General features: G+C 46.2%; 1 protein-coding gene across 2 annotated transcripts in view; it reads right to left on the reverse strand.

Annotated features, from left to right (window-relative positions):
* Positions 1–4,322: 4,322 nt before the first annotated feature.
* The window catches only part of Lta4h (leukotriene A4 hydrolase), a 32,799-nt gene continuing 10,712 nt past the window's right edge, over positions 4,323–26,409 (reverse strand). The window contains exons 4-19 of one of the 2 annotated variants that reach the window (XM_052165353.1): positions 25,332–25,400; positions 23,881–23,985; positions 23,061–23,113; positions 21,774–21,846; positions 20,337–20,477; positions 18,943–18,966; positions 18,392–18,462; positions 17,658–17,769; positions 16,794–16,938; positions 15,164–15,267; positions 14,683–14,753; positions 10,972–11,026; positions 8,580–8,675; positions 7,062–7,144; positions 6,332–6,436; positions 4,323–4,535 (exon numbers count right to left, since the gene is read on the reverse strand). In XM_052165353.1, the coding sequence (XP_052021313.1) occupies positions 4,418–4,535; positions 6,332–6,436; positions 7,062–7,144; positions 8,580–8,675; positions 10,972–11,026; positions 14,683–14,753; positions 15,164–15,267; positions 16,794–16,938; positions 17,658–17,769; positions 18,392–18,462; positions 18,943–18,966; positions 20,337–20,477; positions 21,774–21,846; positions 23,061–23,113; positions 23,881–23,985; positions 25,332–25,400 (1,425 nt within the window). In that variant the 3' untranslated portion in view covers positions 4,323–4,417. The remainder of the gene's footprint in view (positions 4,536–6,331; positions 6,437–7,061; positions 7,145–8,579; positions 8,676–10,971; positions 11,027–14,682; positions 14,754–15,163; positions 15,268–16,793; positions 16,939–17,657; positions 17,770–18,391; positions 18,463–18,942; positions 18,967–20,336; positions 20,478–21,773; positions 21,847–23,060; positions 23,114–23,880; positions 23,986–25,331; positions 25,401–26,409) is intronic. The other variant, XM_052165354.1, reaches the window with a different exon arrangement.

Genomic DNA, 26,409 nt, shown 5'->3' on the forward strand with positions numbered 1-26,409 from the left:
ATTCATTCATTCATTCATTCATTCACCACGTCCTTTCTGAATGCCTGTTACGTGTCAAGCTCTGTGCCAGGTGTTGCAGGCTAAACGAGATGCACTCATCCTCGGGCTCGTTTATGGGCTTGATGTCTGGAGACAGCAGACTCATCAAGGCTGAGATGCTCCACTATCCCTCGGGTGGAAAGGTCACCCAAACTGTCGGGTACTCTCACTGACATCCTGACAGGCACAGCTTCTGAGTGATTCCAAGATGATACCAGAACTGGGCAATCTCTCCCTCCCAGCCACGCCTTCTCATTCTTTCTCTTCACACTTTCCAGTCTCCTTTGTTGTTTGTCAGATAACTCCAGAGCTCTCCCTGCTCACCCTTTTTTTTTTTTTGTAAAAAAAAGATTTATTTATTATATGTAAGTACACTGTAGCTGTCTTCAGACAGCACCAGAAGAGGGCATCAGATCTCTTTACAGATGGTTGTGAGACATCATGTGATCACGTGGGTGGTGGGATTTGAACTCATGACCTTCGGAAGAGCAGTTGGTGCTCTTACTCACTGAGTCATCCCTCCAGGCCTCTGTTCACCCTTTTTGCAATCCATCTTTGGGTTGGGCGTAACTCTTTTCCAGGACTTGCGAGCATAACCATCTTTATCATCGTTTATACACTTCTATTCTCTTAGTTCCTCGGGTGTTCCTGTGCCCTTGATGTGACACAGAGACATCTGTGACACAGAGACAACTCAAGTACGTACTTTTTTTTTTTTAGATTTTTTTATTCGATATATTTTTTATTTACATTTCAAATGATTTCCCCTTTTCTAGCCCCCCACTCCCCGAAAGTCCCGTACTTAATAGCTGAACTGCAGCCAGTGGGACGATGTCCTTGGTGAACCAGGAGCAGGGTGTGTCTCTGGCGCCCTCTTCCGGTTCCGGGGAAGAAATACAAGCGAGAACAGAGTGCTTGGGAAACAGGATTATGCTGTAGCACAGGTAAGTCCACCAAAGAACATGACTAATGCAGAACAGGAGCACAGCGGTCTTGGGATTCAAGGACTGGACAGGGACCATCTTCAGACTGTTGTTAATTTTTACTTCTTTTTTTTGAAAGGGGGGAATCCAGTGATGATGCACGACCAACGCTTATGCTCTAAGACAACACTCACCTTGGCTGGAGTTTCTTTGACCAGGAGTGGGCTCATCTGAAGAATTTGGAACTGTGATGGTCCTTCCATGTGCAACCCAGGGTGACCTGGGTTCAGAGTGCACAGTGAGGGTAAGAGAAACACACAAGACAGATGCACCGATGGCTCTGTGTTGCCGACTCTCTGTGACCTTTAAATAATATCTGTCCGCTCTTACTGCTTGGGTGTTGTATCTGGCAACGGAAGAATCATAACCAATGCCCCCGAGGTTTCCCAAACTGCGTGTGGAAATGCCCGAGCACTGCAGGGTGCTCTCTTAGGCCTGCCTTGTACTTGGCTTAATTTCAGTCATTTTCAATGAGTCTCCACATGCCATGTGCTCTGGGGAGGTGGTGAGGCAGGCTGAATGGAGTGAAGGAATACAGGGATGCTCAGGGTGGTCACTTGACCCGTGAAGAACAGGAGACTGGGGGGGGGGGTCCACTGGAGCAGCAGGACGATCCAGGCCTGAGGAGCTGTGGTGGTTTGTATATGCTCAGCCCAAGGAGAGGCACTATTAGACGGTGTGGCCCTGTTGGGGTGGGCGTGGCCCTGTTGGGGTGGGCGTGGCCTTGTTGGAGTGGGTGTGGCACTGTGGGTGTGGGCTTTAAGACCCTCATCCTAGATGCCTGGAAGCCAGTCTTCTGTTAGCAGCCTTCAGATGAAGATGTAGAACTCTCAGCTTCGCCTGCACCATGCCTGCCTGGATGCTGCCATGCTCCCACCTTGATGATAATGGACTGACCCTCTGAACCTGTAAGCCAGCCCCAATTAAATGTTGTCCTTATAAGAGTTGCTTTGGTCATGGTGTCTCTTCACAGCAGTTGAACCCTAACTAAGACAGGGGCCCTCCTACTAGGGCTTACACACTTCGAAAGGAGAATCCATCATTCACAACCAGGCTGGTGATACGCAAATCCAAGTGTTCATATTTAAGTTATTTAAAAAAGCAATCAATCAATCAATCAATCAATCAATCAAATTAAAAAATAAAATAAAGCAAAACTCCAGGCTCAGGAAATAACACAGCTGATAAAATGCTCACCTCACAAGGACTTAAGTTTGATTCCAGAACCCACATTAAAAAAGCCAGGGGTGTCACATGCTTGTAAACTATAACTACTGAGGTGAAAATACATGGGTCTCTGGAGCTTACTGGCCAGCTAGCCTAGCCTGCTTGTCCAGTTACCAGTGAGACCCTGTCTTAAAACAATGTGGTTGGCGACTGAGGAGCTGTCCTGTGGCCTCTGCACACATGTATGCCGACACGTGAACTCTCACATACACATAGAAGTAAAATAAAATCAAAATACAGATCATGTTGACGTTAAATGCCAGATAAGTAATATTTTCAAATATTCTGTATTTGAAAAGCGACAGAAAAAAGCAAGAGAAAAAAACCGAAGCTTCTCTTGGGTGTGGTGACTTACACCTATCATCCTAGCACACGGACAGCTCAGAAGATGGTGAGTTCAAAGCCAGCCTGGTCTATGTAGTGAGACCCTGCCTCTAAATAAATATTAAAACTTATAAATCGAAAGCATAAAGCTCAGTAAAGTTCACAAAGAATATATCACATTATTTTTTTCCTGAGGAAGTTATAAAATGTCATTTCCTGATCTCCCTCATATCCACCCTTCACTTTTGCAACTTCCTCCCCAAAATAACACACACACACACACACACACACACACACACACACACATACACACCAAAGAAGAAGAAAGCAAAGAAAGCGTCTCATGGTGGAAGCTGTAATATATTACAATCTGTCCTGTGTATTGGCCGCACATCTTCACTTGCAAACGTTCACAGCGATGAGTAATTGGTTTGATTCAAGCGCTTTGGCTTCTGTGACATCAACATTGGCTCCTCATCAGGACTCTTTCTGGTTACCTTGTGCCATGAGGATCCTGCAGCTTTGGAACAGCAGAGCTCACCCTTTCACGCTTCCCAACCATTAGCACATGATGCAGATTTGGAGGTGGGACAACTCAGAGCCCTGGGTCTGGGCCTGGATGGCTGGGTCAGGCCAACAGCTCTCCCTCAACTGCACCACCAGGGTCAGTGCTTCAGCACTGCTCCAGCTAGGTCACCCCATGCTGCCAACTAACTACAGGAGGCAGGGGCAGCTCACCTGCGCCAGTGACAGGGCAGGACCAGCTCTCCCGGCTGCTGCAGGTGGTGAAGGGCAGAGCATCATCCCCCAACCTCATGCCAGACAAGTGGTGAGGCTAGCCCTCCCACACCCCTTGGGGCCTGCTCACCTGCGCCCCCTCAACCATGCTAGCCAAACTCTGCTGCCCAGGTGAGGTGCAGGGTCTGCTCTCATGAGTGCCTTAGCCAGGGAGGGGCAGGTCCAGCTCATTCATTCTCATGACCCCGGGGGAGGGGGGGTCGGCTCTCCTGATTGCCTCAGGTGGTGAGGGGCAAGGGGGCAGAGGGCATCTCCCTGATGCCCCCTCCCTGCCAAGGCCAGCTCTGCCATGCTCTTGCCCTTGGGGTGGCTCACCCGCACTCCCACCACCAGAGGCAGCTCTATTGTGCAGCCCAGGCTAGGTGCAGGGCCTTCCCTCCTGAGTGCTGCAGCCTGTGAGGGGCTGGGCTAGCTCTCCTGCTCTCACAGCCTGGGGGCTGGCTCACCCACACCTCCACCATCAGGGCCAGCTCCACTGTATTGTCCCGGCTAGGTGCAGGGCCTGCTCTCCCCAGTGCTGCAGCCAGTGAGGGACAGGGACAGCTCATCTGCGTTCATGACCCCAGGGAGAGTTATCCTGACTGTCGTAGGAGATGAGGGAGGGTTGGGGAAGGTATTAACCTCATATCCATGACATCTCATGGCAGATGAGTATATATACCACATTGTTTTTTAACAGGCAGAGAATGTTAGTGAAATCATGAGAAAATAATTTAAGCCAGGCGGTGGTAGCGCACACCTGTAATCCCAGCACTCTGGGAGGCAGAGGCAGGCCGATTTCCGAGTTCGAGGCCAGCCTGGTCTACAGAGTGAGTTCCAGGACAGCCAGGGCTATACAGAGAAACCCTGTCTCAAAAAAACCAAATCCAAAAAAACCAAAATACAATAAAATAATTTAAACAAACAAACAAACAAAAAAAAAAACCCCACACATGACACTTTAAAATACAATGAGAGTTTAAAATTTTGTATTTCTTAATAGGTTCAATTTTTCTTTTTTTTTAAAAAAAAAAAGGAATTTTCTGAAATCAGCCACAACCAGCTCCTTAATCCACTTTCAGGTCTTTCCCCACCAGCATCGCAGTCACGGGGTGCATGCTGGATTTATGCTCTTGGTAGGTGCGGACAGCTTGATCATGGGATTTGTCGAAGGCAGCGAGATCCCTGCAGAGCAAAGGGAAAGGGAGAGATATGGGGAAGAGAGATGGAGAGAGGGGCAGACAAACCATGACAAAGCTAAGATTAAATTAAAGATCACAACAGAGTAGCCAAGTTACCCACGTAAAACCAGATGGTCCTGTACAATCTGTGTATCAAAGACTGGCCCACAGAGAGCAGGTCACAGGAATCTGGAGGGAGCTACCCAGAGGAGGCACAGTGAAGGGACAGCAGCTGTCACCAAACAATGTGGAGGATAATTGGTTAAATACTGGCCTTGTATGAGAGGGCATACCTCTATTATTTTGTCTTTAAAAAAAAATCTTTTCAAGCTTATGCTAATCAATCACTCAAGTGTATAAACATTCTTAAGTACAAAAAAGGATTTCTGAAAGCTTCATCCTGTGAGAATAAAAATACCAACTGTAGTGAAACAACGTTGGCAAATAAACTGGGGTAAGTATATAAAATGTAGGAATAGTCATTTTAAGTATGGCTATTAATTTTGTGGTATAAGACAGAACATTTGTTTTTCCCATAAAAGGTATGTTCTTAAGTTTATTTCTTTAGGGGTGTGTGTGTGTGTGTAGTGTGGGGTGGAGAGCCACAGCACAGTTGTGGAGGTCAGAAGACAGCCTGTGCACACTGTTTCTCTCCCACTATGTGAGTCCCAGGACTTGAACTCAGGCCATCAGGCTTGTCCATGGACACCTTGTCTGCTGAGCCATTTGCTGACCCCAAGGGTATATATTCTTATTTGAAGTATACATCACTCAATCTGAAGGTAGATGGGTTTTAATTCTGGAAAGCTAGTGAAGTTTGCTTTAAAATACCTTAATAAAAATTAGGTTTGTGGCCATATTTAAGAAACCTGATCATAGTTTGCACGGACAGAATCTCACTGTATTTAGGAAGTGAGTGCCAGGCTGCCAGTTTAATCATGAAATCTGATGCTGTGACTGTAATTTTTTAAAAGATGGAGCAAATACCTAATCAGAGAACTTAATGGAGATGTTCATAAACTCCATCTTGTTGCTAACGCACTCTCCCCTACGTTCCCAGAATTCCTCAAGTATATGTCAAGAGACATTGGACTCAGCTTGAACCACGTGCACATTTCTCTTCCTATCTAGTTTTAGATTCTTCCTTGCCCCCATACCCACTTGCCAAATTTTTCTGCTTTCAAAAATCTTTCTGCGTACCTAAGGCTGTCTTGAGTTTGTCTCCTTTCATCTCGCCTCGCCTCGCCTCACCCTATGGTAGCTAATAACATACAGTGCTCCCGACGCAGCTAATGCTATTATTTTTAAAAATGTAAATGGTCACAAGTATTAATTCGTTTTTTATGATAACCAACTTGAATGTACCTAGAACTATGCTATAGATAGCATTTTACAGCGTTATTTTTCCCACCAGGCCGACTGGGTACTGAACCTATGACCTCAGACATGCTAAGTGCTCTACTGTCAAGCTACAAACGAAGCCCCTTTCCAAGCATTTGCAGGAAACAGTCTTCGGATTCTGTTCCCCGCCCCTCCAGTACACATAGCTGCTTCTGCTCCCCGCCCCTCCCATATGCACAGCTGGTTCTGCTCCCCGCCCCTCCCGTACACACAGCTGGTTCTGAGCCCCGCCCCTCCAGTACACATAGCTGGTTCTGCGCCCCGCCCCTCCCATACACACAGCAGGTTCTGTGCCCCGCCCCTCCCGTACACACAGCTGGTTCTGCGCCCCGCCCCTCCGGTACACACAGCTGGTTCTGTGCCCCGCCCCTCTCGTTCTCTCTCCTGGTTTGGCCTTACTTGAACAGAGGCCGTGTGAACTTCATCCTCCCTTGTTCCGTTGCCATCTTTAGGGCCAGAGGAATCGCTTCCTCCCATTTCGATTGAATGCAGAGCCGTAACCATCTGAAAGAAGGGTTTACAGAGGCGTGGGCGGGAAGGCGAGGACCAGGAAAACAAGCGGCAGTCCTAAACAGTCATGCCATGAAGACTGAACGGTCCCACTGCGGCCACGCCGGGCACCTCCACCTCACCAGCTCACATCTGCACACACACAGTTAACAGCTGGAGAAGAGGAGGAGGAGGAGCTGCGCCTTGGGAAAGGCCCTGAGTGTTAGGTCCGGACTGTGGAAGTACTTGTGTGCGGAATAAAGTCAGTTTCTGAAAGAAGTACCCTTGACTTAAACCTAACACTATCAATTCGAGTTAAGGATGGTTACAGTATCACTACTCGAGCCCACTCGGAGTTGGTTTGACGATTTGGGAAAGGAAGACTGTTTACCATTAAACTCATTATTCTATTTTTTTTTTTTTAAGTTGAGGGAAGCTAAGAACCAAGTCTAGCAAAAAAAGATTAATATCTTTAATGCTACAGACATCACCACTACCCCTTCGATGCTACGCTGGCTCTCTATGTAGATGAGGCGACGGGGGCTCTCAGGACTCGGGGGCTCCCGCACTGCTTCCCCTTTCTCCACTGTTTAGGCTACCACTCGGCTTTCTTCCACAGAGACAAGTTAAAATGATGTACCTGAATCGTATTTCAGAATTGTTAATGGCATTGAAGTTGTACACCTCTTGCATTCGCTTTATGTGCCCCAAGGGAAGAGGTGCCTAAGAGCAAAATGAAGACGTATGAGGAATCATTTCAACGGGGTTCCCTGGAAGAAAGGCGCTGGAGAGAAAGTCTTAGCCAGATTAAAGTCCTACATACCTTACGATACGGAAATATGCTGGCCAAGGGGGAAAGAAACAGATGTGCGCTGAGACAAAGCCCAGCGCTGGTTCCTGACAAGGGGGTGCTGGGAGAACGGGGAGGTGCTATTTTGTGGGGAAATTGGAGAAATCAAGGGGGATTATGCTCTCCTCAGCCTAGACCGGTCCAGAATCCTCTAGGTTCTTCCCCGCATCTTACCTAACTTCAACTTAGCCACTCTAATATGTCACACTTCCCTACATTTTCCCAATTGGCTTTATCGGTGTCTGTTTCTGCTGACATTACTTTTAGATTATCTATATCCTTTTAAGATGGCAACCCTTAGCCTTTCACGTCACAGACCCCTCTGGGGTGAGGAATATGGGCTCTGTCCTCCGTGGGGTGGGGACGGGGTGCATTTACCACATAAACACAAAGACCTGATGCAAGCTCTAGAGATTCCTGACCCTCCTGCGCTTATGTCAACCCACACTATAAGGGGAAACCAGGAAGAAGGAAAGGAGACAGGTTCAATTTGGACAGACAGAACTTAAGATGCCTATGGAGGACAGGCTGAGGCCCCTGGGGAGATGCTCCCTTCCTGCCTACTCTGCTGCGGCCTCCTTACCTGACAGGACTGCCTCCATTCTTACTAACTGCTAGGCCTGTTCCAAGTTAGTACATTAGCGCCCACATGGACATATTCCAATGCCAAATCCACCCTGCTAGGCCAGCCAGTGAGGCCTGCCTCCACGATCTCCTGACTCCGCCCTGTTTTGCCATACTCCCCTCCCCCTATGTCACCCTATCAGGCCTTCCTCTTTCTTCTCCATCCTAGGTCACACCAGCGGCACCACAGAAAGCTATCAGGCTGACGACTGGTGCACTAAAGCCAAACTCTCTCTTACTCTGACAGGGCCTGTTGCCTCCCCCAGCCCTACTGCTCATTCACCGCAGGCCATGCCCCACAGGTTGAGCCTCCCTCACCCTAACTTCCACCACTCTGCTGGTACCGAACCAAGGCTCAGTCCTCCAGAGACTTCCTTCTTGATGACGCCTGTGAGGACCGAGCCTTTCCTCACCGATCCATTCCAAATGGCATCTAAAACGCACCACCCGCCACTGCCAACGCCACGTGTCTTCCCCTCCCAGGAGATCATGACCTTTCTAGAACAAGGATTCTCCTTTGATTTGGCACAGCACTAATCATATCATAATTCAATAACTGCTGGACTATATAATTTCTTTTTCCCACAACTTTCTTCATTACTATGTTTTCCCTGCATGGGGGCTAGCGTGCACGCTGTTCCTCTGAGTCCACTTTAACCTCCAGGGCCGGGAGCTGGGGCTCACCTTCTGAAGCACTTGTGCCAGGAACTCATTCAGCTGATGGGACGAGAGATCCTTCAGGTCTGCGATGCTGAATGAATTTAAATCTTCCTCTTTGGCCTGAAATAAACACTACGGGTTATTGCTGTTCAGGTGTAGTTTCATAGTATTGTTAGTCTGACATACAGGTAAAAAAATAAGAAAAAAAGAGATGAATTTGCAGCTGAGCTTATATAATCCAACAATAAGGTATTACAACCTAAGAGTTGGGGTTCCTAAAATCTGCGTTACTTAAGAAAAAGTACGCTATTCTCAGTAAGAATGGAGGAACGGTCGCCTGTCTTTGCTTTTCTGACATCGTTTGAACCACTAGAAGTGCAGTGCTTTCCAAAGCAAAGAAACGCTACACGAAGCACGTCAGCTCATTTATAAATTAATTCAATGCAGAAGAGACATTTTATAGGTGACATGAGAGGGTGCGGCACAGACCATAAGATGGCTCTGCTTCTCCTACTGGTGGTACTGGGCTGCTGCTGTCCTGTTGGTTCTACGCCTTACCACTGTTTTCTATGTGCACCTTCCTTTTTAGTCATCTGTGTGTGCATGTGTGTGTATGTGGTGTGTGTACGTATGTGTGTTGTGTATATGTGTGTATGCATACATGCATACACTATGAACCTGCGGACACAACACGTGGAGGCCAGAGGTTGGCCCTGAGTATCATCTTCGCTTGCTCTGCACCCTTCCAGGTGTGTTCTCTCATTAAACCTGCAGTTCCCAGTTCAGTAGTCTAGGTAACCACCTTATCTCAGGGGTCCTCCTGTCTCTGCCTGCCTAGCACTGAGGTTACAGGAGCAGGCCGCCATGCCTGCCTGCTTGACACACGCGCACGCGCGCGCGCGCACACACACACACACACGCACACGCACACGCACACACATGCACACACGCACACTTATACCTTTAATATCTGGGAAAAAGAGCCAAGGTAACAGCTGAGGAGAGCGTTCGTGGTAACCGTCCTCACTCTTACCAAGTCCTCCTGCTCCTTCTGACACCTGAAATGTTTCTGCCCATCTGTCTTTCACTGCCGGGCCCAAGGGAACATCAGAGCAGAGATCAGCAGCAGCTTCTCCAGCACCAGGCACGCTGCATGCATTTCTCAAACTTAGTAAGAGGGTTCCAGGAGACCTGTTACAGATCCTGTCTCCTACAGACGGCGCTCCTTCTCTCTGGCACATATGTGGGCTCAGAAAGACGGGGCTAAAAGATGGAAGCCCACATGCCAAGGTTTCTCCCCTTGCATGCAAATAATTAAGCCTTTGGAAATGTCAAAGGAAGTCCATTAAACTACCCTCTCAACCAAATCCAACACCACTCCAGGTAAAACTATCCACAGCCAAGGACACGTGTACACACCCAATTCTCAGAAAAGGGGATGCTTATAAGACTTCAGTCCCATAACCTCCCTTAGAGGAGCCAGAGTCAGAGCCCTGAACAAACCCCAAATGCTTGACTCTACTTGTTATGACTTGAGTCTCCAAAAAGCTTACAGTTTACAGTGTTTTAAGTGAGACCTCATTCCTTCCTCCCTTCCTTCCCTTCTTTTTTCTTTTCTTTTCTTTTCTTTTTTTTTTTTTTTGTTTTTTGTTTGTTTGGTTGGTTGGTTGGTTTGGGTTTTTTGTTTTGTTTTGTTTTTTGGTTTTTTTGAAACAGGGTTTCTCTGCGTAGCCCTGGCTGTCCTGGAACTCACTCTGTAGACCAGGCTGGCCTCGAACTCAGAAATCTGCCTGCCTCTGCCTCCCATGTGCTGGGATTACAGGCGTGCGCCACCACACCCGGCTTCCTTCTTTCTTTCTTGACAAGGTTTCATGATGTAGCCGGCCCTGAATTCACAACCCTCCTGCCTCCGTCTCCTGTGTGCAAGTCTCAGATGTGTCATGAATCTGGGCTGAGTTAGGGAATCTTCCACTGGTTTCCTGCTTCTATTTCCCGCCTTATTGCTCTCGCTTTGCTTTCTTCTTCATCTCTTAAGCGTTTTCTCCCAGGGCCTGAAATGCCCTACGTGCCCTGAGTTCAGTCACCAGTATCCGCACCCCAGTAAATTAATTGCCCAACATTAAAAGTAATATGTGTCTAAATGTCTTTCACTACCCCAAAGGCAGGTCCACCTCTGATTCTTTCATATCGGGAAGCTCATCATTCTGTATGTGGAAGATTGCCAAGAACTGCTGGCCAAAACAGATAAATCTCAGAAGCAACATCAGCATTCGTTGCAATTGTCAAGGTAAAGGACTGTTAAGTGACAGTGTCACCGCAGGGAAAGACTAGACAAACAACTGCTCGCAGTTTACACTACCCTCATCAACAATTCGGACAAGTCAGAAAAGAGGTGAAATCGCCCATCACTACTTACAGTGACCCATCTCTGACTTAAGGCGATGCAGGCATTTGTCAGCGTCACGTCGTAACTGCGGAAGTGAAAGATATTCGAGGTTAAATTTTATAAACATATCCTTCTGTGCGAATGTTACTTTTATGCTATAGAATATACTTAAAAATTTAAATTTCTTGGAAGATAAAGAGCTCCTGAGTGTTAGAAAAAGGAAGTCTATTTGACTCATTTAAGAACCAAACCCAATGGGTACTACATTGGATGCCACATCTGTAAGGCCTCAGGCCGAAGGACGGAAGCATCCCAGCACATCTGTCACATGCTAAGGGAGGATTCGGGAGGTGCGTCAGGACCAGCGAGGCACACTCAGTGTCTCTGCCAGGCAGTGACAGCTCCAGGCATACGAGACAGCACGAAGGACATCAAGTCCCCCGTCTCAGGGATTTTACTTTGGGTTGCTCCAAAGTTCTCATCACCCAGCACGTCTATGAGCAGGCTAGAGGTAACAGACTGCAGAGTCCAAAGTCACCGTGTGATAATTTCACTCCTTTCTTTATAGGAGGTGGGATTAACCATTAAGCAAAATGATCTTCGCCGAGATGTGTGTGCTCTCAACCTGAACGTGTCATGAAAACAAAATTCTTGCAAAGTAGCCCTCTTTATCTAACCCCACGCCTATCCGCTGTGGAGTGCTCATCAGTGACAGAAGGGCCACCTACTGCTGGTAGGGACCAAATTTTTTTTCTATTATTCTTCTATTCTTTTTCTAAGGAACGAACAGGGAGTCCGTTCACCATTCTCTTTGTACTGGCTGGTTTTGTGTCAACTCAACACAAGCTGGAGTTATCACAAAGAAAGGAACCTCCCTTGAGGAAATGCCTCCATGAGATCCAGCTGTAAGGCATTTTCTCAATTAGTGATCAAGGGGGGAGGGTCCATTGTGGGTGGTGCCATTCCTGGGCTAGTCCTGGGTTCTATAGGAGAGCAGGCTGAGCAAGCCAGGGGAAGCAAGCCAGTAAGGAACATCCCTCCATGGCCTCTGCCTCAGCTCCTGCTTCCTGACCTGCTCAAGTTCCAGTCCTGACTTCCTTTGGTGATGAACAGCAGTGTGGAAGTGTAAGCTGAATAAACCCTTTAACCCCAACTTGCTTCTTGGTCATGATGTTTGTGCAGGAATAGACACCCTGACTAAGACACTCTTGGAGGCAGGTTCATCAGTAATAATAACTCGCTGCACTGGGACCCTGGCAGTAAGAGCCCCTCCATGTGTTGGGGCTGTCTCCAGCTGGTGTGCTATTTAGAGGTGAGTGGATCATAAGGATACTAACTTCATCCAGAAATGAATGGGCTGTTAGGAGGGGAGGCCGAATTGGAAGTAGGTCTTTTTGTCTGTCTGTCTGTCTGTCTGCCTGCCTGCCTGCCCCTACCCCACTTTCTCTGTGTTCTACTTCATTACAGGCTCAGAGTAATGTGACCACAGACAAAAACAGAGCCAAACTAGGTCTCCTCGAATCCCGTTGGGGATTTGGTCCAGCAAAGGCAGCTGGGTAACGCCAGGCCCACGAAGTCACGTTACCCCACACAGTAGCTGGGCTGCGCAGCACTGCCTTCTTAAACACCGAGACCCTGGGAGAGGTGTGGCTGGGGGTTTTCTTAGGGCTCTGAAACTTCCCTCTCAGTACGGCTGAAGGGACTACGTGGGTTTAGTCAAGGGTTAGCTCAGGGAGAGGAAGTAAGTCCTACTCACAGAAAAGCCCTAGGAAAAGTAAGTGCAAACCAGACTTGCGCCTGGCTCTCACTTGGGTGCAGTAACACAAAGAAGCACTCGGTCGCACTTGGAGACGAAAAGCTGCCCGTCCCCACACCGGGAGACTCTCAGACGCAAGGTCTGAGCTGGGCAGAGAGGTTAAGAGATGCCTCCATGGGGAAGCGGTTCCTAGGCTGAGGTTGGAATTATCCTTGCAGAAGGAAGTGTGTGTGGGGGTAACAGGTGTGAACAAGGGTCGAGAGTCTGAGGGACCCTGGACTACCGGCCTGACCGAAGCAAGGGGGTGGGACAACAGGAGCTACATGGTCCCCATGAAAGAAGGGACTGACTGGCTTCAGCTCAAGACCAGAGGAGCACTAGAGAGGATGACTAGCAAGATGACAGACTGACACAGTTGTAGGCATTTGTTATTGCTTGTCTGTCTGTCTGTCTATGTCTCTATTATCTATCTATCCATCCAGCCTTCCATCTACATCTGTCTATCATCTATCCATCTATCTATCCATCATCTATTTTTGAGACAGGCTCTCTTTATTATGTAGCCCTGGCCGTCCTGGAACCCATCACGTAGACCAAGCTGGCTCCAGCTCACAGATACCTGCTTGCCTCTGCCTCCTGAATCATACTGTGCTTTTAAATGTTTACTTTGGCTCTCTATACAGAAGGAAGCCAGAAAACGTCTAGGTGCCCAGTTCAGAGGCCACGGCAGTCTTCCTATGTGCTAAGGTGACAGTGAGCATGGGGCGGGGGGAGGGGGAGTCAGGGAACGGAGCAGAGACGTCTGAACGCACACAATTGTGGAGAGCGCTATAAGGACTCGAGAGTCAGCATCTCTTCTGAGCATTCACTTCTCAGCCTGGCCTCTCAAGAGTCATGTCAAACACACACGGCCATGGCAGCTTTATTTCTGCCTCAACTTGTGATGCTCACCCTGCACCTCAATTAAACCAGGTTGTTTAGTGGGAAAGCAGCTGGTAAGGACCTTCCATGATCCAGAGGAAAGGCAGCCAAGAGTGGGAGCAGGCCAGAGTCAGCATCCCTACACGACAGCGGAAGTCTAGGGTGCAGCCGGCTCCCCGACTCCAGGAAGGTGTTCAACTTCAAAGACAGGGAGTTAGGGCGCCAGGGTTACTATTTATGAGCGGGGCAATTTTGGGCAAGATACTTTGGTTGGCTAAGCCTACATTTCTTCTAGAATTAGAGATAATAAATTATACTAGCTTAAGGGTGGATATAACATTAGTATATATTCTAGAACAGTAAAGTGCTATTTTTTTTCTTATGGAAAGTGTGTATGTGTATGTTAGAACAGGCCTTGCTACATGAGCCCTGAGCTCATGATCCTCCGGTCTCCGCCCGAGGGCTGGGGTGAGAGGCAGCCACCACACCTAGCCTTCACAAAACCTTTACAAGGAGAAAGTACCTTACTCTTCCCTGAGTCCCTCACCATACTTGGGTACAAACAAAGCATTCAGTCATAACTGCAATCGGCTCAACAGATCTGTTTGTAAACCATGGAAATGGCTTTAGGCTTCAGGGGAAAAAACTAAGAAATCTAAGTAAGCCTCTTTGAACTCTTTGCTGACAGGTAACAGTTTAAGAAAAGCATGTGATCTCTGCAGACACTCCAAAAAGGCTAAGGTTAGGTGTGTCCAGCCCACAGCCCGCAGCCCGCAGCCCGCAGCCCGCAGCCCGCAGCTACCTGTCCTGAGATAGCTACACACACAGCCCGATCTGTAGGCTAGTATGCCATGTAGCAATAACACAAACCCATAATCCCAATACTTGGGAGGCAGAGGCAGGCAGATCTGTGTGAGTTTGAGGCTAGCCTGGTCTACAGAGCGAGTCTGGACAGCCAGGGCTACACAGAGAAATCCTGTCCTGGGAAAACAAAAACTAAGCAAACAAACAAACAAACAGGACAGGAAGAAGGAAAGGAAGCAGGTTAGGAGACGAGTACGCACTTGGGCTTGACAGGAGGCAGGCCGGGAGCATAGAGCCAGGCATTCCAATCAACCTGATTGAGAAGATCCACCTGTGAACACAAGAACACGCAGTTCGTGAGAGACAGAGGCTTGCCCTGAGGTTGTAACACACACGGATTAGCCACTGGAAACAAACCCGGGAGCAATCAGATGCGATCTACTCTACTCCACCACATCGAGATAATTTCTAAATCTCGTTACTTTTCAAAGTTCATATTAAGCAACAGATCATCATCATGTCTGTTTCTGGAATACAATATGACATCTTGACATATGTAAACAACGTGGAACAATATAAATCTAGCTGATTAACATACAAACTTACAGAAAGGGAAGCAGAATACATAAATGGAGTCTAATGGCAAATTCTGAGCCCATACTTATGATTAAGAAATAAACATAGCTTAACAAGTAGTTTATAGAGCTACATGGAGCATGAAAAATAGAATTTAAAGCTGACCTTATCTTTAAAGTGGGAATATAGGAAACTCTTCCAGTCGTCAGTGGTTACACTCTGGTAGGAAAACTTCTCAACATAAGCCTTTAAGAATCCCAGAAACACCTCTAGGAGAAAAAAAATTACAAGAAAGAAAAAGAAATCAATTCCCAGGAAGGCAATTCTTTGACCTCTTTTTGCAGTTGACATCTTTCTGGTAACCACAGGCAACAGAGAACACTCAAAGGACCACGGCGAGCTTCGGACAGCGAAACAATGTTCAGGACGGGGCAGGTCTCAAGGTGGGCCTTGAAGTCTACGTTGACACAGAGGAGAAGAAAAACCCTCTTTCCAGCCAGGACGACATAATGAAGATACAGACAAGAGAAACCCAAGTTCTAAAGCAATAACCCTCATCAACAAGGAAAAGGGGGAGTGAGACCCGACCAACAGGGTGGAAGGGCAGGCGCCTTCAAAGCCAATCGAAACGGGGACCCCTCCCAAGCCATCGGCATAACTGCACATAAACCCAGCACATCAGTGTGAGAGACAGAGTCGTGTGCACCGACTGGGAGGGTGCAAAACACTGAGCCTAAAAAAATGTAAAAAAGAGATGCAGAACAAATCCATAAGACAGTCACACTCTCTTGTCTGAGGGGCTCACGGTACCAAGCCCTACTGCACTATGGCCTTCTGTGTGGACAGAACTAGGGGAAACTTTAATTCATGCTTGTGGCATGGGAAGAGGTTAACAGTGATGACTAGTAATGAAGTAGGGTCATTAGAACACACTGTGATAAAAGTAACATGACTGGTGTCTCTCCAAATACTCTGCTTCTGGGTTGGGGGGTTAGGGGGCTTGGGGCTTGGGGGGCTAGGGGGTGGGGGGTGGGGGTGAGATACACAGCCCTGGCTCCTGTTCCAGGAGTACTTGTTTTATTTACTGAAGGCCACGGGGTACAAGCTGCGAACGGCAATTTAGATATTCCAAACTGAAGCCGCAAGGTGAAAGGCGATGAGAAAATTCAGTGCTGTGGTTGCTAAGGCCCACCGTAAGGAGACCGCTTACGCAGGTGACTTCGCATCCGTGAAACTTGAGGAAGGAAATGGAGAATTGCAGAGACTGCTGGGAACTTCAGTGGAGGAAGTGGACCCACTGGCTAGAGAGAGCCTACAGGATCCCTGATTTTGTTATTCGAGTCATTCCGTGTGTGTGTGTGTGTGTGTGTGTGTGTGTGTGTGTGTGTGAGACTGACTGGTCATCTACCCCTAGAATAAGATCCAGAGCCACTGCATCAAGGTGCTGAAGAGGTAACTCCGGGGCTGGCAAGGGCTGGGAGGTTCCTCAATTGTCACTCATAGACGTCTGGATTACAGGAAGTTTGTCTATAGATATATGCTATTACCCTAATTGCTTAAGTATAATGGGATTTAAAAAAAAAAAAGCAAAGCCACAATATATAGATTAAGGGGTTGTGTATAGTTTGCGGATGAAGGCACAATAGATGTCTCCGGCAGAATGAACTGGCAGTGTAAAGACTAGAAAGAGTTTACAGTTCATCTCTACTCTTCATATCGCCCTCCCAGAGACAAAAACAAGCACCAAACAAGCAAGCAAATGAAAACCAACCGCCAGACCATGGCGGCCACTTACCTGGTCCCCCGAGAAGTTGCTCAAGGTGGAAGAGTAGCGCGAAGCCCTTCTCGTAGGGGATGGAGGAGTAGGCGACATCGGGGTCCACGTCCTTCAGGTCAACCACAAGCTTGGTGAAGGGATGGGACTCCCCAAACGTCTTTATCTGCAACCCAAGGAAGGGAGATGAGTGCTCCCCTGGGAAGAGGACTGTCCCTGCCGCAGCTGTTGGGGGGGTTCTGTTTCACTCAGGGATGTAACAGGCTTCTGAACTTTAACTTACAGACCCAAACAGCATGCTGCTATCACTCCTGGAGTCTAACTATGAATGGCAAGATATGTCTTCGATATTTCCTGTTAATAACAGGCTCTGCTTTGACAAAAGGACTAGAAAGATGATTTAATATCTGGGCGACACATTTAGAGTTGGGGAGGGTGCATTTAAAAATTCACAAGTATTAGGGCCGGGCAGTGGTGGTGCACACCTTCAATTGCAGCACTCTGGAGGCAGAGGCAGGCAGAGCTCTGTGAGTTCGAGGCCTGCCTGGTCTACAGAGGGCGTTCCAGAATAGCTAGGGCTGTTACACAGAGAACCCTGTCTCAAACAAACAAACAAACAAACACACAAAGAAACAACCCAAGTATTCACATAAAATCCAATGCAATAATGGACCATGTTAGCAGCAGAGACCTTATATGTTTCTTAGCTCCATGTTTGGAACACAGTTATGCATGGCATGTGTCAAGAGACAATTATATGACACCCGCTGTATTCTCTACTCCTGTAAATATGGCTACCCTGTTGCTAAAAAGATACTTTATTAACCCTGTTTGGTAATGGCTATACAAGGCTGGGCGACTCTTCTAGAAGCCCATCCTACTTACCGTATTCTGTAGCTCACCCCATCCTCCCAAAGCATGGAAATGTCTGAACTTCTCCCCAAACAACCGTCCACAAATGTGGCGCTCTAAATAGACAGTGTGTCCTTCGTTTAACCTAAAAGGGAACAAAAAAGAAAAAAAAAATAGGTAGTCCCAGCAGATGTAACACAGCATCTTAGCCAAGCAGATATTTTTTTGTCTTCCCAGGGAGGAGAGCCCTTATATACAGCATGGCCTCTACATCCCAGCCCCTGCTGCCTAGAGAGGTCCAGGCAGTCAACTAAGACGATAGCAAGCCTCGACCAGCAGGTGGCAGCAGAGAAAATGGAGCGGCAGTGTTGCTTTTGACACTTAAGTCTGTATCAAAATATGAGGCAATGTCAGAAAGTTCGCAGCAGGAATAAACTGCACCCCTAGACTGGATGGACCGCTGCGACAGGTGCTGCAGGGTCTTCTGGAACTCCAAGTATCACAGTGACGGTAGGAGAGAGAAACAAGATGCACAGAGGAAACAGCGGTGGCAGTGGGTGGGAGGCAGGAGAAGGAACAGCAAGAGCAGCCAATAAACCAAACCAACCCAAAGCAAAGCAAAGCAAAGCAAAGCAAAGCAAAGCAAAGCAAAGCAAAGCAAACCAATCCAAACCAAAACCAAAACCAAAACCAAACCAACCCAAAGCAAACCAAACCAAACCAAACCAAACCAAACCAAAGCATACCAAAAAAAAAACCCATCATACCAAAAGTGATCCCACGTCTTGTTAGTCACTAGGTTTCCTGTCCAGCTATGAGATATTTCATGTGCAATAACCTGAGAGGACAGGGTTAAGGGATTAGTGATCAGACCAAGTACCTCATCCTAAAGCAAGTCCTTACTTAAAAACTTTCTTTTACCTCACACGACTTTTTAAAAACGTATTCAGAAATGACTCACTTCGGAAGGAAAATGCAATTTAATCAAAGACCAAAAATGAATAGAACATGCTAATGGGCTAGAAACAACTACCACCAAGAAAAAAAAAACAATAGAAAATATTAAATGAACATGTAATTGCATACATGAACATATATGTAATTAAAATGTTTTATACATAGGAAACAACAATTTGTTTTTGTTATTATGTATCATATATATATTTGACTAAAATTTTCTTTAATTTATTAAATCTAATTGCTGAAGTAGCAAGAGGATAACCCCAGTTTTCTTTGACAATAATATCTTCTTAACAATACAGTGGGTATTTTAACAATTTCTTGAAGGTTAAGATTGTAACAAGAAATTTTCACTTACGTTGGAGAGTGACTTGTCACCTGCCTACAAAAAAGAAAACATCTTAGAATTTCCATCATCAGATGACAAACTGCAGCTGACGACACCAACCTTCTCTCTCAGGCCTGGCCTGAAGGGCCACTGTATGTCACCTCAACAGGTTCAAGAGACAGGCCTTAGAAAGCAAAACTTGCGTTCTTTCCTTCCCTAGTCACAGAAACTCTTTTAACATCAGTGGAATTAATAGGCTTCTCTCTAATTCCAGAGATCGCTTCCCTACTCTCATACAGTGTAACTATCACTTTCTTTCCTTCTTACTGTGTGTGTGTGTGTGTGTGTGTGTGTGTGTGTGTGTGTGTGTACTTGTCTATGGGTGCATGTGTATGTCTACCTTGAGGCAGGGTCTCTCAATCAAACCCAGAGCTCTGTGTGATGGCGAGTCTTACTAGGCAGGCAGCCTGCTCTGGGGAATCTCATCTCTGCTTTCCGAGGCTGAATTTCAGACAGGCAGCACTGAGGTGGGTCTCAGCAGGTCTGACGCTGGGCTGCATGAGGACTGTAGGCACAGCCTCCCACTCCCTTTTTTCTTATAACTCACAATATATTAAAGGAAAGTTTACAGTGTCCGATGTGTTCTATGGCGTATCCCAATCTACTTAGGTGCTAATTAAGTCCTTGCTGGCTCCAAGTAGCCCACTGGGTCTATAAAACAGCAATATGTTGTAAGACAATCTTCTCTTAGACGCTGGGCACTAAGTTTTTATTTGCCTAGTACCTTACTGCCAAGTATAAATGATGTGGCCCCTTTGTCTAGACACATAACTCAAAGTACATTGCATGACACGGCTACTTTCAATATTTCAAAATACTCCCGATATAACGTTCCCTTTTCCCAATGGTCAAATCATTCTTCTTTGAAAAAGTGACATTTTGATAACCACAACTAGTCATAAAATTAGAAACAAAGGCTATTCAAACAAAACTATATTAAAAATATTACCAGTCATCCAAAATTGTTCTTCCCATCTGTATATGTGTGTGTCTATGGGTGCACACCTGCGTGTGTGTATGTGTGTGTGTGTGTGTTTGTGTGTATGTGTGTGTTTCCATGTGGAAACCAGAGGACGGCCTCAGCATCTTTTATTCACATACTGGCCTCCTTGGATTTTGAGTTAGTATCTCTCATTGGCCTGGGCCAAGGAAAAAGGCTATGGTCCAGGCCCTGCCTGTCCCCACCTCCCTGGTCCAGGATTGGTGTATACCACCACTCCCAGCCTTTTCACATGGGTTCTGGGAAGTCAAACTTAAGTCCTTATTAATTATGCAGCAAGCACTTTATCCACTGAGCTACGCCCCAGCCCTTCATCCAGGCTTACTTTTGAGCCTTCCATTTCAAACGAAAAAATGTTTCTTACCAGTAGCGTAGGAGTTACGAACGTGAGACAAGGATTCTCCATGCCACCGTACGGGAAGGACGGGGGCAGAACCAACAGGTCGTACTGCCCCCAAACATAGGGTCCCCCCAGATCTTCTGCAATCTTAAGCATGGACTCAGTCTGGAAAAAAATGAATATATACACATCTTCTCTTAATGGCCATAACAGTCATTTCTTAAAACTGCAAATTCTTCTGCATGCTGACCTCCAGTTGAACCAGCACCATTTGTTGAAAAGGCTATCTTTTTTCCATTGGATGTTTTCAGCCTCTTTGTCGAGGATCAAGTGGCCATAGGTGTGTGGGTTCATTTCTGGATCTTCAATCCTGTTCCATTGATCCTCCTGCCTGTCACTGTACCAATACCATGCAGTTTTTAACACTATTGCTCTGTAGTATTGCTTGAGGTCGGGGATACTGATTCCCCCAGATTTTCTTTTGTTGCTGAGAATAGTCTTAGCTATCCTGGGTTTTTTGTTGTTCCAGATGAATTTGATAATTGCTCTTTCTAACTCTGTGAAGAATTGAGTTGGGATTTTGATGGGTATTGCATTGAATCTGTATAGTGCTTTAGGCAAAATGGCCATTTTAACTATATTGATTCTACCGATCCATGAGCATGGGAGGTTTCCCATTTTTCCAGAAATCAGTCTGGAGGTTCCTCCGAAAACTGGGCACCTCACTTCCAGAAGATCCTGCTATACCACTCCTGGGCATATATCCAGAGGATTCCCCACCATGTAATAAGGATACATGCTCTACTATGTTCATAGCAGCCCTATTTATAATTGCCAGATGCTGGAAAGAACCCAGGTATCCTTCAACAGAAGAGTGGATGCAAAAAATGTGGTATATCTACACAATGGAGTACTATTCAGCCATTAGAAACAATGAATTCATGAAATTCTTAGGCAAATGGATGGAGCTAGAGAACATCATACTAAGTGAGGTAACCCAGACTCAAAAGGTGAATCATGGTATGCACTCACTAATAAGTGGTTATTAACCTAGAAAACTGGAATACCCAAAACATAATCCACACATCAAATGAGATACAAGAAGAAAGGAGGAGTGGCCCCTGGTTCTGGAAAGACTCAGTGAAACAGTATTTGGCAAAACCAGAATGGGGAAGTGGGAAGGGGTGGGAGGGAGGACAGGGGAAGAGAAGGGACTATCGGGGAGTGGGGGGCTAGAAAAGGGGAAATCATTTGAAATGTAAATAAATTATATCGCATAAAAAAAATGGAAAAAAAAACTGCAAATGGCTTTCTGTGAAGGCTGCAAGTTAAAAACCTTTATTGAAATGAAAAGCAGGAAGTAGCAACTACCAACACACCGATTGTGCTCCCAGCTATCGCATTACCCGCGAACTAAAATCTACCATCTCATAATTAGTAGGAAGGGTATGTATGACCAACCTCAGAAAATTCGAAAGCCGATTTCTCCACCTGCTCTTTCTCGGACCACACCAGAGTTCTTGGGCCAATTTGCCTGCAAAAGGAAAACGCTTCATAAGAAAGAAATCAGAGTCAAATTACTCACCTGGGTCTAAGAAGAACTTAGACATCTTGTAATTACAAACCCTTAAAGAGTAAGGCAGGCTTGGCCATGCACTGATGGGGAGGATTGAGGCCAAATCGCTTGAGATAGCTAATGTGCTGTTAAACACAGCAGTTAACTCTCCACAAAGGCACAGTCCAGGTTAAAGGAAAACAGGCATGAAATGCCCCTGAAGGTTAGCTCCTGGCTGTGTGCCAAGACCTCTGCGAACACAAGGTCCTCTCTCAGACTCACAATGAAGACACCCAGGCAGAGATTGAACAAGATAATCCCAGAATAGGGAAAGACACACACTTGGTTATGCTGCACACACATGTAATAAATCAGTGGAAGAAGCAAGAAGTCTTGTCACACAATGTAACACAGCTAAGCCTCATATATACTACGCTCAATGAAATAACATGGTCGGCAAGGGGCACATGCTACATGCTTCTATTTCTATGAAGTAACCAACATAGATGGTAGGCATGTAAGCAGAACAGTGGTTATCAGTGTGCACATGTGCTATGCCCAACACACATAAGTGCACCTGCCACATGTACATACATACGTGGATAAAAATTAGAACTAAGAAACTGGGTGTGGTGACCCGCACTTTCCATCACAGCACGTGGGAGGCAGAGGCAGGTGAATCTCTGTGAGTTCAAAGCCAGTCTGGCCTACATAGTGGGTTCCAGGCCAGCCAGAGCTATATAATGAGACTCTGACTACAAAACAAAATAACCAACCAATCGAAAGAGCACTCTAGCTATTGGTAAAACTTTAATCAAGATACTCTACTTCTATATTACATGTAGGATTCCAAGGGCTTATAAATCTTATCTCACGAGGCTAACTATAAGGCTGGAGTGGCAGGTTATAGTTTCTAGGAAATGGAGAATGTAAGACATGATTTGTTCAAGCTCACGTCAGAGTCCTGCTCTCAGCCTAAACATAAGAGCATGCTCACTTTACGTCTGGAAAACTTCAGGCACAGTGGTAAAGCCTTTTTAACCAAAATTCATTTGCTGTCTGCAATCTATAACTATCTGAGTCTCTCCAGAACATGTCAGCCCAACACGTTCCACCCATCGGCCCTGCCCGCAGTTCAACTTACCTATGGTCTCAGTCTTTTTAATAAACTTCAAAATGTGGGTGAAACTCACCTGCTTTCTAAAGCTCCAACAACTAAAGCAATCAGGTAGCACGGTATGGGAACCTGGAGGAGACAAACACACACGGTAGGCACTGCATCAGTGCACAGGAAAGGTGTAAGCCGGACAGTTCAGATTTAAAATTATGCGATTCTTCTTTAAATCTCCAAGCACTGCTGTGAACTATTCTTCAGTCCTTCTCAAACAGTTCAAAGGTATGATAGAGAAACACTTCAAAACATTCACCTCCCTCTTATTCTACCAAAGGGAAGGCTACTGACAGACAAAACCCAGGACTGAACAAATTTAAATAGTACATTAAGCATTTCTCAAAAAGCAACAGCTAGGTACACAGATGCTTTTCCCTTATATTTTTGGACCTTCCCCCCCCCCCCCCTTCCAACTTTTAAAACATTTTCCCCTAAAGTCTTTTATATTTTTAACCAGCAGTAAGTAGATGCCAAAGCTATGATGTCATAGGCCCCAAAAGGAAGCAACATTGTCCACTGTGAAGATAATTAAGAAAACATATCTTGGGCTGGAGAGATGGCTCAGTGGTTAAGAGCACTGACTGCTCTTCTAGAGGTCCTGAGTTCAATTCCCAGCAACCAAGAAAAAGAAAAAAACAAAACCAGGAAGCCGACTAGGCCTGGATCCAGGAGTGCCGTGCCTTGCCTACCCAGCAGCCTCTTAGTGTAAGCACATCGAGTAGGAGAGAAGAGGCGAGAAAGGCCGTGTTTTAAAGCCTCCTGTGTCCCCAGACTCCCTGGACAGGTGCATTTTCTTTCAAGTTCACTACTGAGACAAAATCTAGATGCTCATCTGATCTTACCCTCTGGTTGAATCTGTATATCTTCCTGTTGGGGTCTTCTGGGTCAGGGGCTTCTCCATCACGGATGGCACTCATGAGAGCCACCAGTTCTTTCGGGACAGATACCTAGTCAAAAGAAAAATGAAATCCCTTCGAATTATAAAGCAGGGGTCTATTAAAATAAAAATGTAAAATTGATTTTTTTTCACCACTTCTTGACTAGGTACACAATAAACAGACTCTGGCCTTAAAATGCACACATAAAGGATCAGAACATGGGAAAATGTCTAAATCATGAATGTGATAGATCCTTCCATTCACCCAGTAAGATTAAGGACAGGGGTAGGGAGAAACTACACAAAACACTAACTTAATTGGTAGGTATATAGCCTCCCCAAGTCTCAGTTTCCCCACCAAATATGGGTAAATATGGCTTACTGCCACCAACTGTCCCCTCCATGCCCCCAAACAAACTGATATACTCGCAGCAGACCAGAGAATATATATAGCTTTGGCCATCTTACATTTAGAACTTGGAAGTACAAGCAATATTTTCCGAGGGAGAGTATCTACAACTTTGGCTAGAGAGTATGAGATCATGTTTTTCTAGGAATCATAAAACACAGGGTCACAGATGTGTGTCCCTTAGTTCCGGAATCCCGAGAACCATGTGTGCTTGTGATGTAGCAAGCACACACAGCTTTGACCTCCTGTTCTTGCACAGATCAGGCCTTCCAGCTATAATGGAGTCAGGCACTGATCACTATGGAGCCAGGGTCAAGCCAGCAGGGGGCAGCCTCATCCTCTCATCGGTTAGGTAATGAGATGTTCGCTGGACAACAGTGGCCCTCAGACGCCAGCAGCATGGTTAGGGATGGTCCATGACCATCCCAGCTGTGAAGTCATTCAGACTTGCTCAGGTCACACAAGTCAGTGGTAGAGAATAGTCCTGTGCCTGCAAGGCTAACTTTCTGTTGCACTAGTAAAGTCTGTCTGGGCTACAGAGAGACTGGGAAAGGAAGAAGCTCCCATGAATAAACATTGCTCTTCCTTTGATTTGCTTGGTCTAAGGAGACCCAGTCTTTGGAAGGCTGTTCATTAATCATAATCCAACCCTCACCGAAGGGATCATCAGCACCAGTGACAGAGGAACTGGACAAGTCCTACAGCTGCTGTCTGGGCCATCTGCACACAGGCGTCAAGGCTGCAGGATGTACTTTTAGGGGGAAAATGGTCTTAAATTCTTAAATCTTTCGATCTAGAGTTTTAATTTCTTATTTGCAATGAGAATAGGATGATTTCCCTTTTTTCATAATTATAATGTTTAAAACTACCTTTTTATTAGAGATCCAAAATGAGATCCACAGACTCAGTGGAAATGAGTGCAATATTTCCACCTCTGAACCGTGAAATGTCTCCCCTTATCATCACACATTTACTTGTTTAATTCGGCTAGAATTTGTACTGCTTACCTCTGCGGTGTAGGTTAATTTCACAGACGGAGTGTCTTGGCAAGGGAGGATTGCCCTGCAGTGGATGGCCTAAAAGGGAGAGAGAGAAGGAGGCAGCTACTCCCTTTTCTCACAAATCAAGTTACACAGAAATTTAAAGTCACAGCACTGATTTTACCTATCTTCTGTCTAAAGAATAATATAGTTTTCAAATCTCGGGATCTTTTAGAGCAGCAAAAATGGTTCTGTGGGTTTAAGACAGTCAGATTTCGGGACTGAGAAGCCGGATCACCGGCTTGTTCGGTGAGCATGAGGACCTGAGTTTGACCCCTGTGCTCATGGTTTCCGGTATTATTATTATTATTATTGGTTTGGTTAGGCTTGTTTTGTTTTTATAAAGTCTGGTCTTACTGCGCGCTCCTGTAATCCTGGTGCTGGGAAAGTGGAGGCAGGGGAACCTTACAGGGCTGTCAGCCTAGCCAAGTTGATGAGTTCCAGGTTCAATGAGATACTATGTATCAAAACATAAGAAGCGCCTGGTGGTGGTGGCGGCAGCAGAGGCGCTCGCCTTTAATCCCAGCACTCGGGAGGCAGAGGTAGGTGGATTTCTGAGTTTGAGGCCAGCCTGGTCTACAGAGTGAGTTCCAGGACAGCCAGGGCTACACAGAGAAACCCTGTCTAAAAACAAAACAAAACAAAAACAACAACAACAACAACAACAAAAAAAACCTTAAGAAGGAAAGAGGCTGGAAAAGACATCCAATGTCAATCTCTGGCTTCCATACACATGCATGCGTACATGCGTGAGCACTTCTTTATCTCGGTGACCCCTCACAATTCCGTTGAATCGTTACATAAACTGCTCCGCACTGGAGACAGTTACACTCACAGAGGAACTCAGAGGAGGCCTGAGGGAAGAGGGGGCTGTTATGAAACAAAGTTGCACACTTCTCCCTCGGTCTTGCCTCAGTTGCCTGGCTCCAACTAAGAATGGCCATAGAGAGACTGCAATTTTATAAGCTGCCTGTGTCTGACCTACTGTTACTAAGCAAAGAGGCCAGGCTTCATTAGGACACTGTGCTGAGCGGAAGGGTGCATT

This window comes from Apodemus sylvaticus, chromosome 20 (genome assembly GCF_947179515.1).
Source record: "Apodemus sylvaticus chromosome 20, mApoSyl1.1, whole genome shotgun sequence".
NCBI classification, from domain to species: Eukaryota; Metazoa; Chordata; class Mammalia; order Rodentia; family Muridae; genus Apodemus; species Apodemus sylvaticus.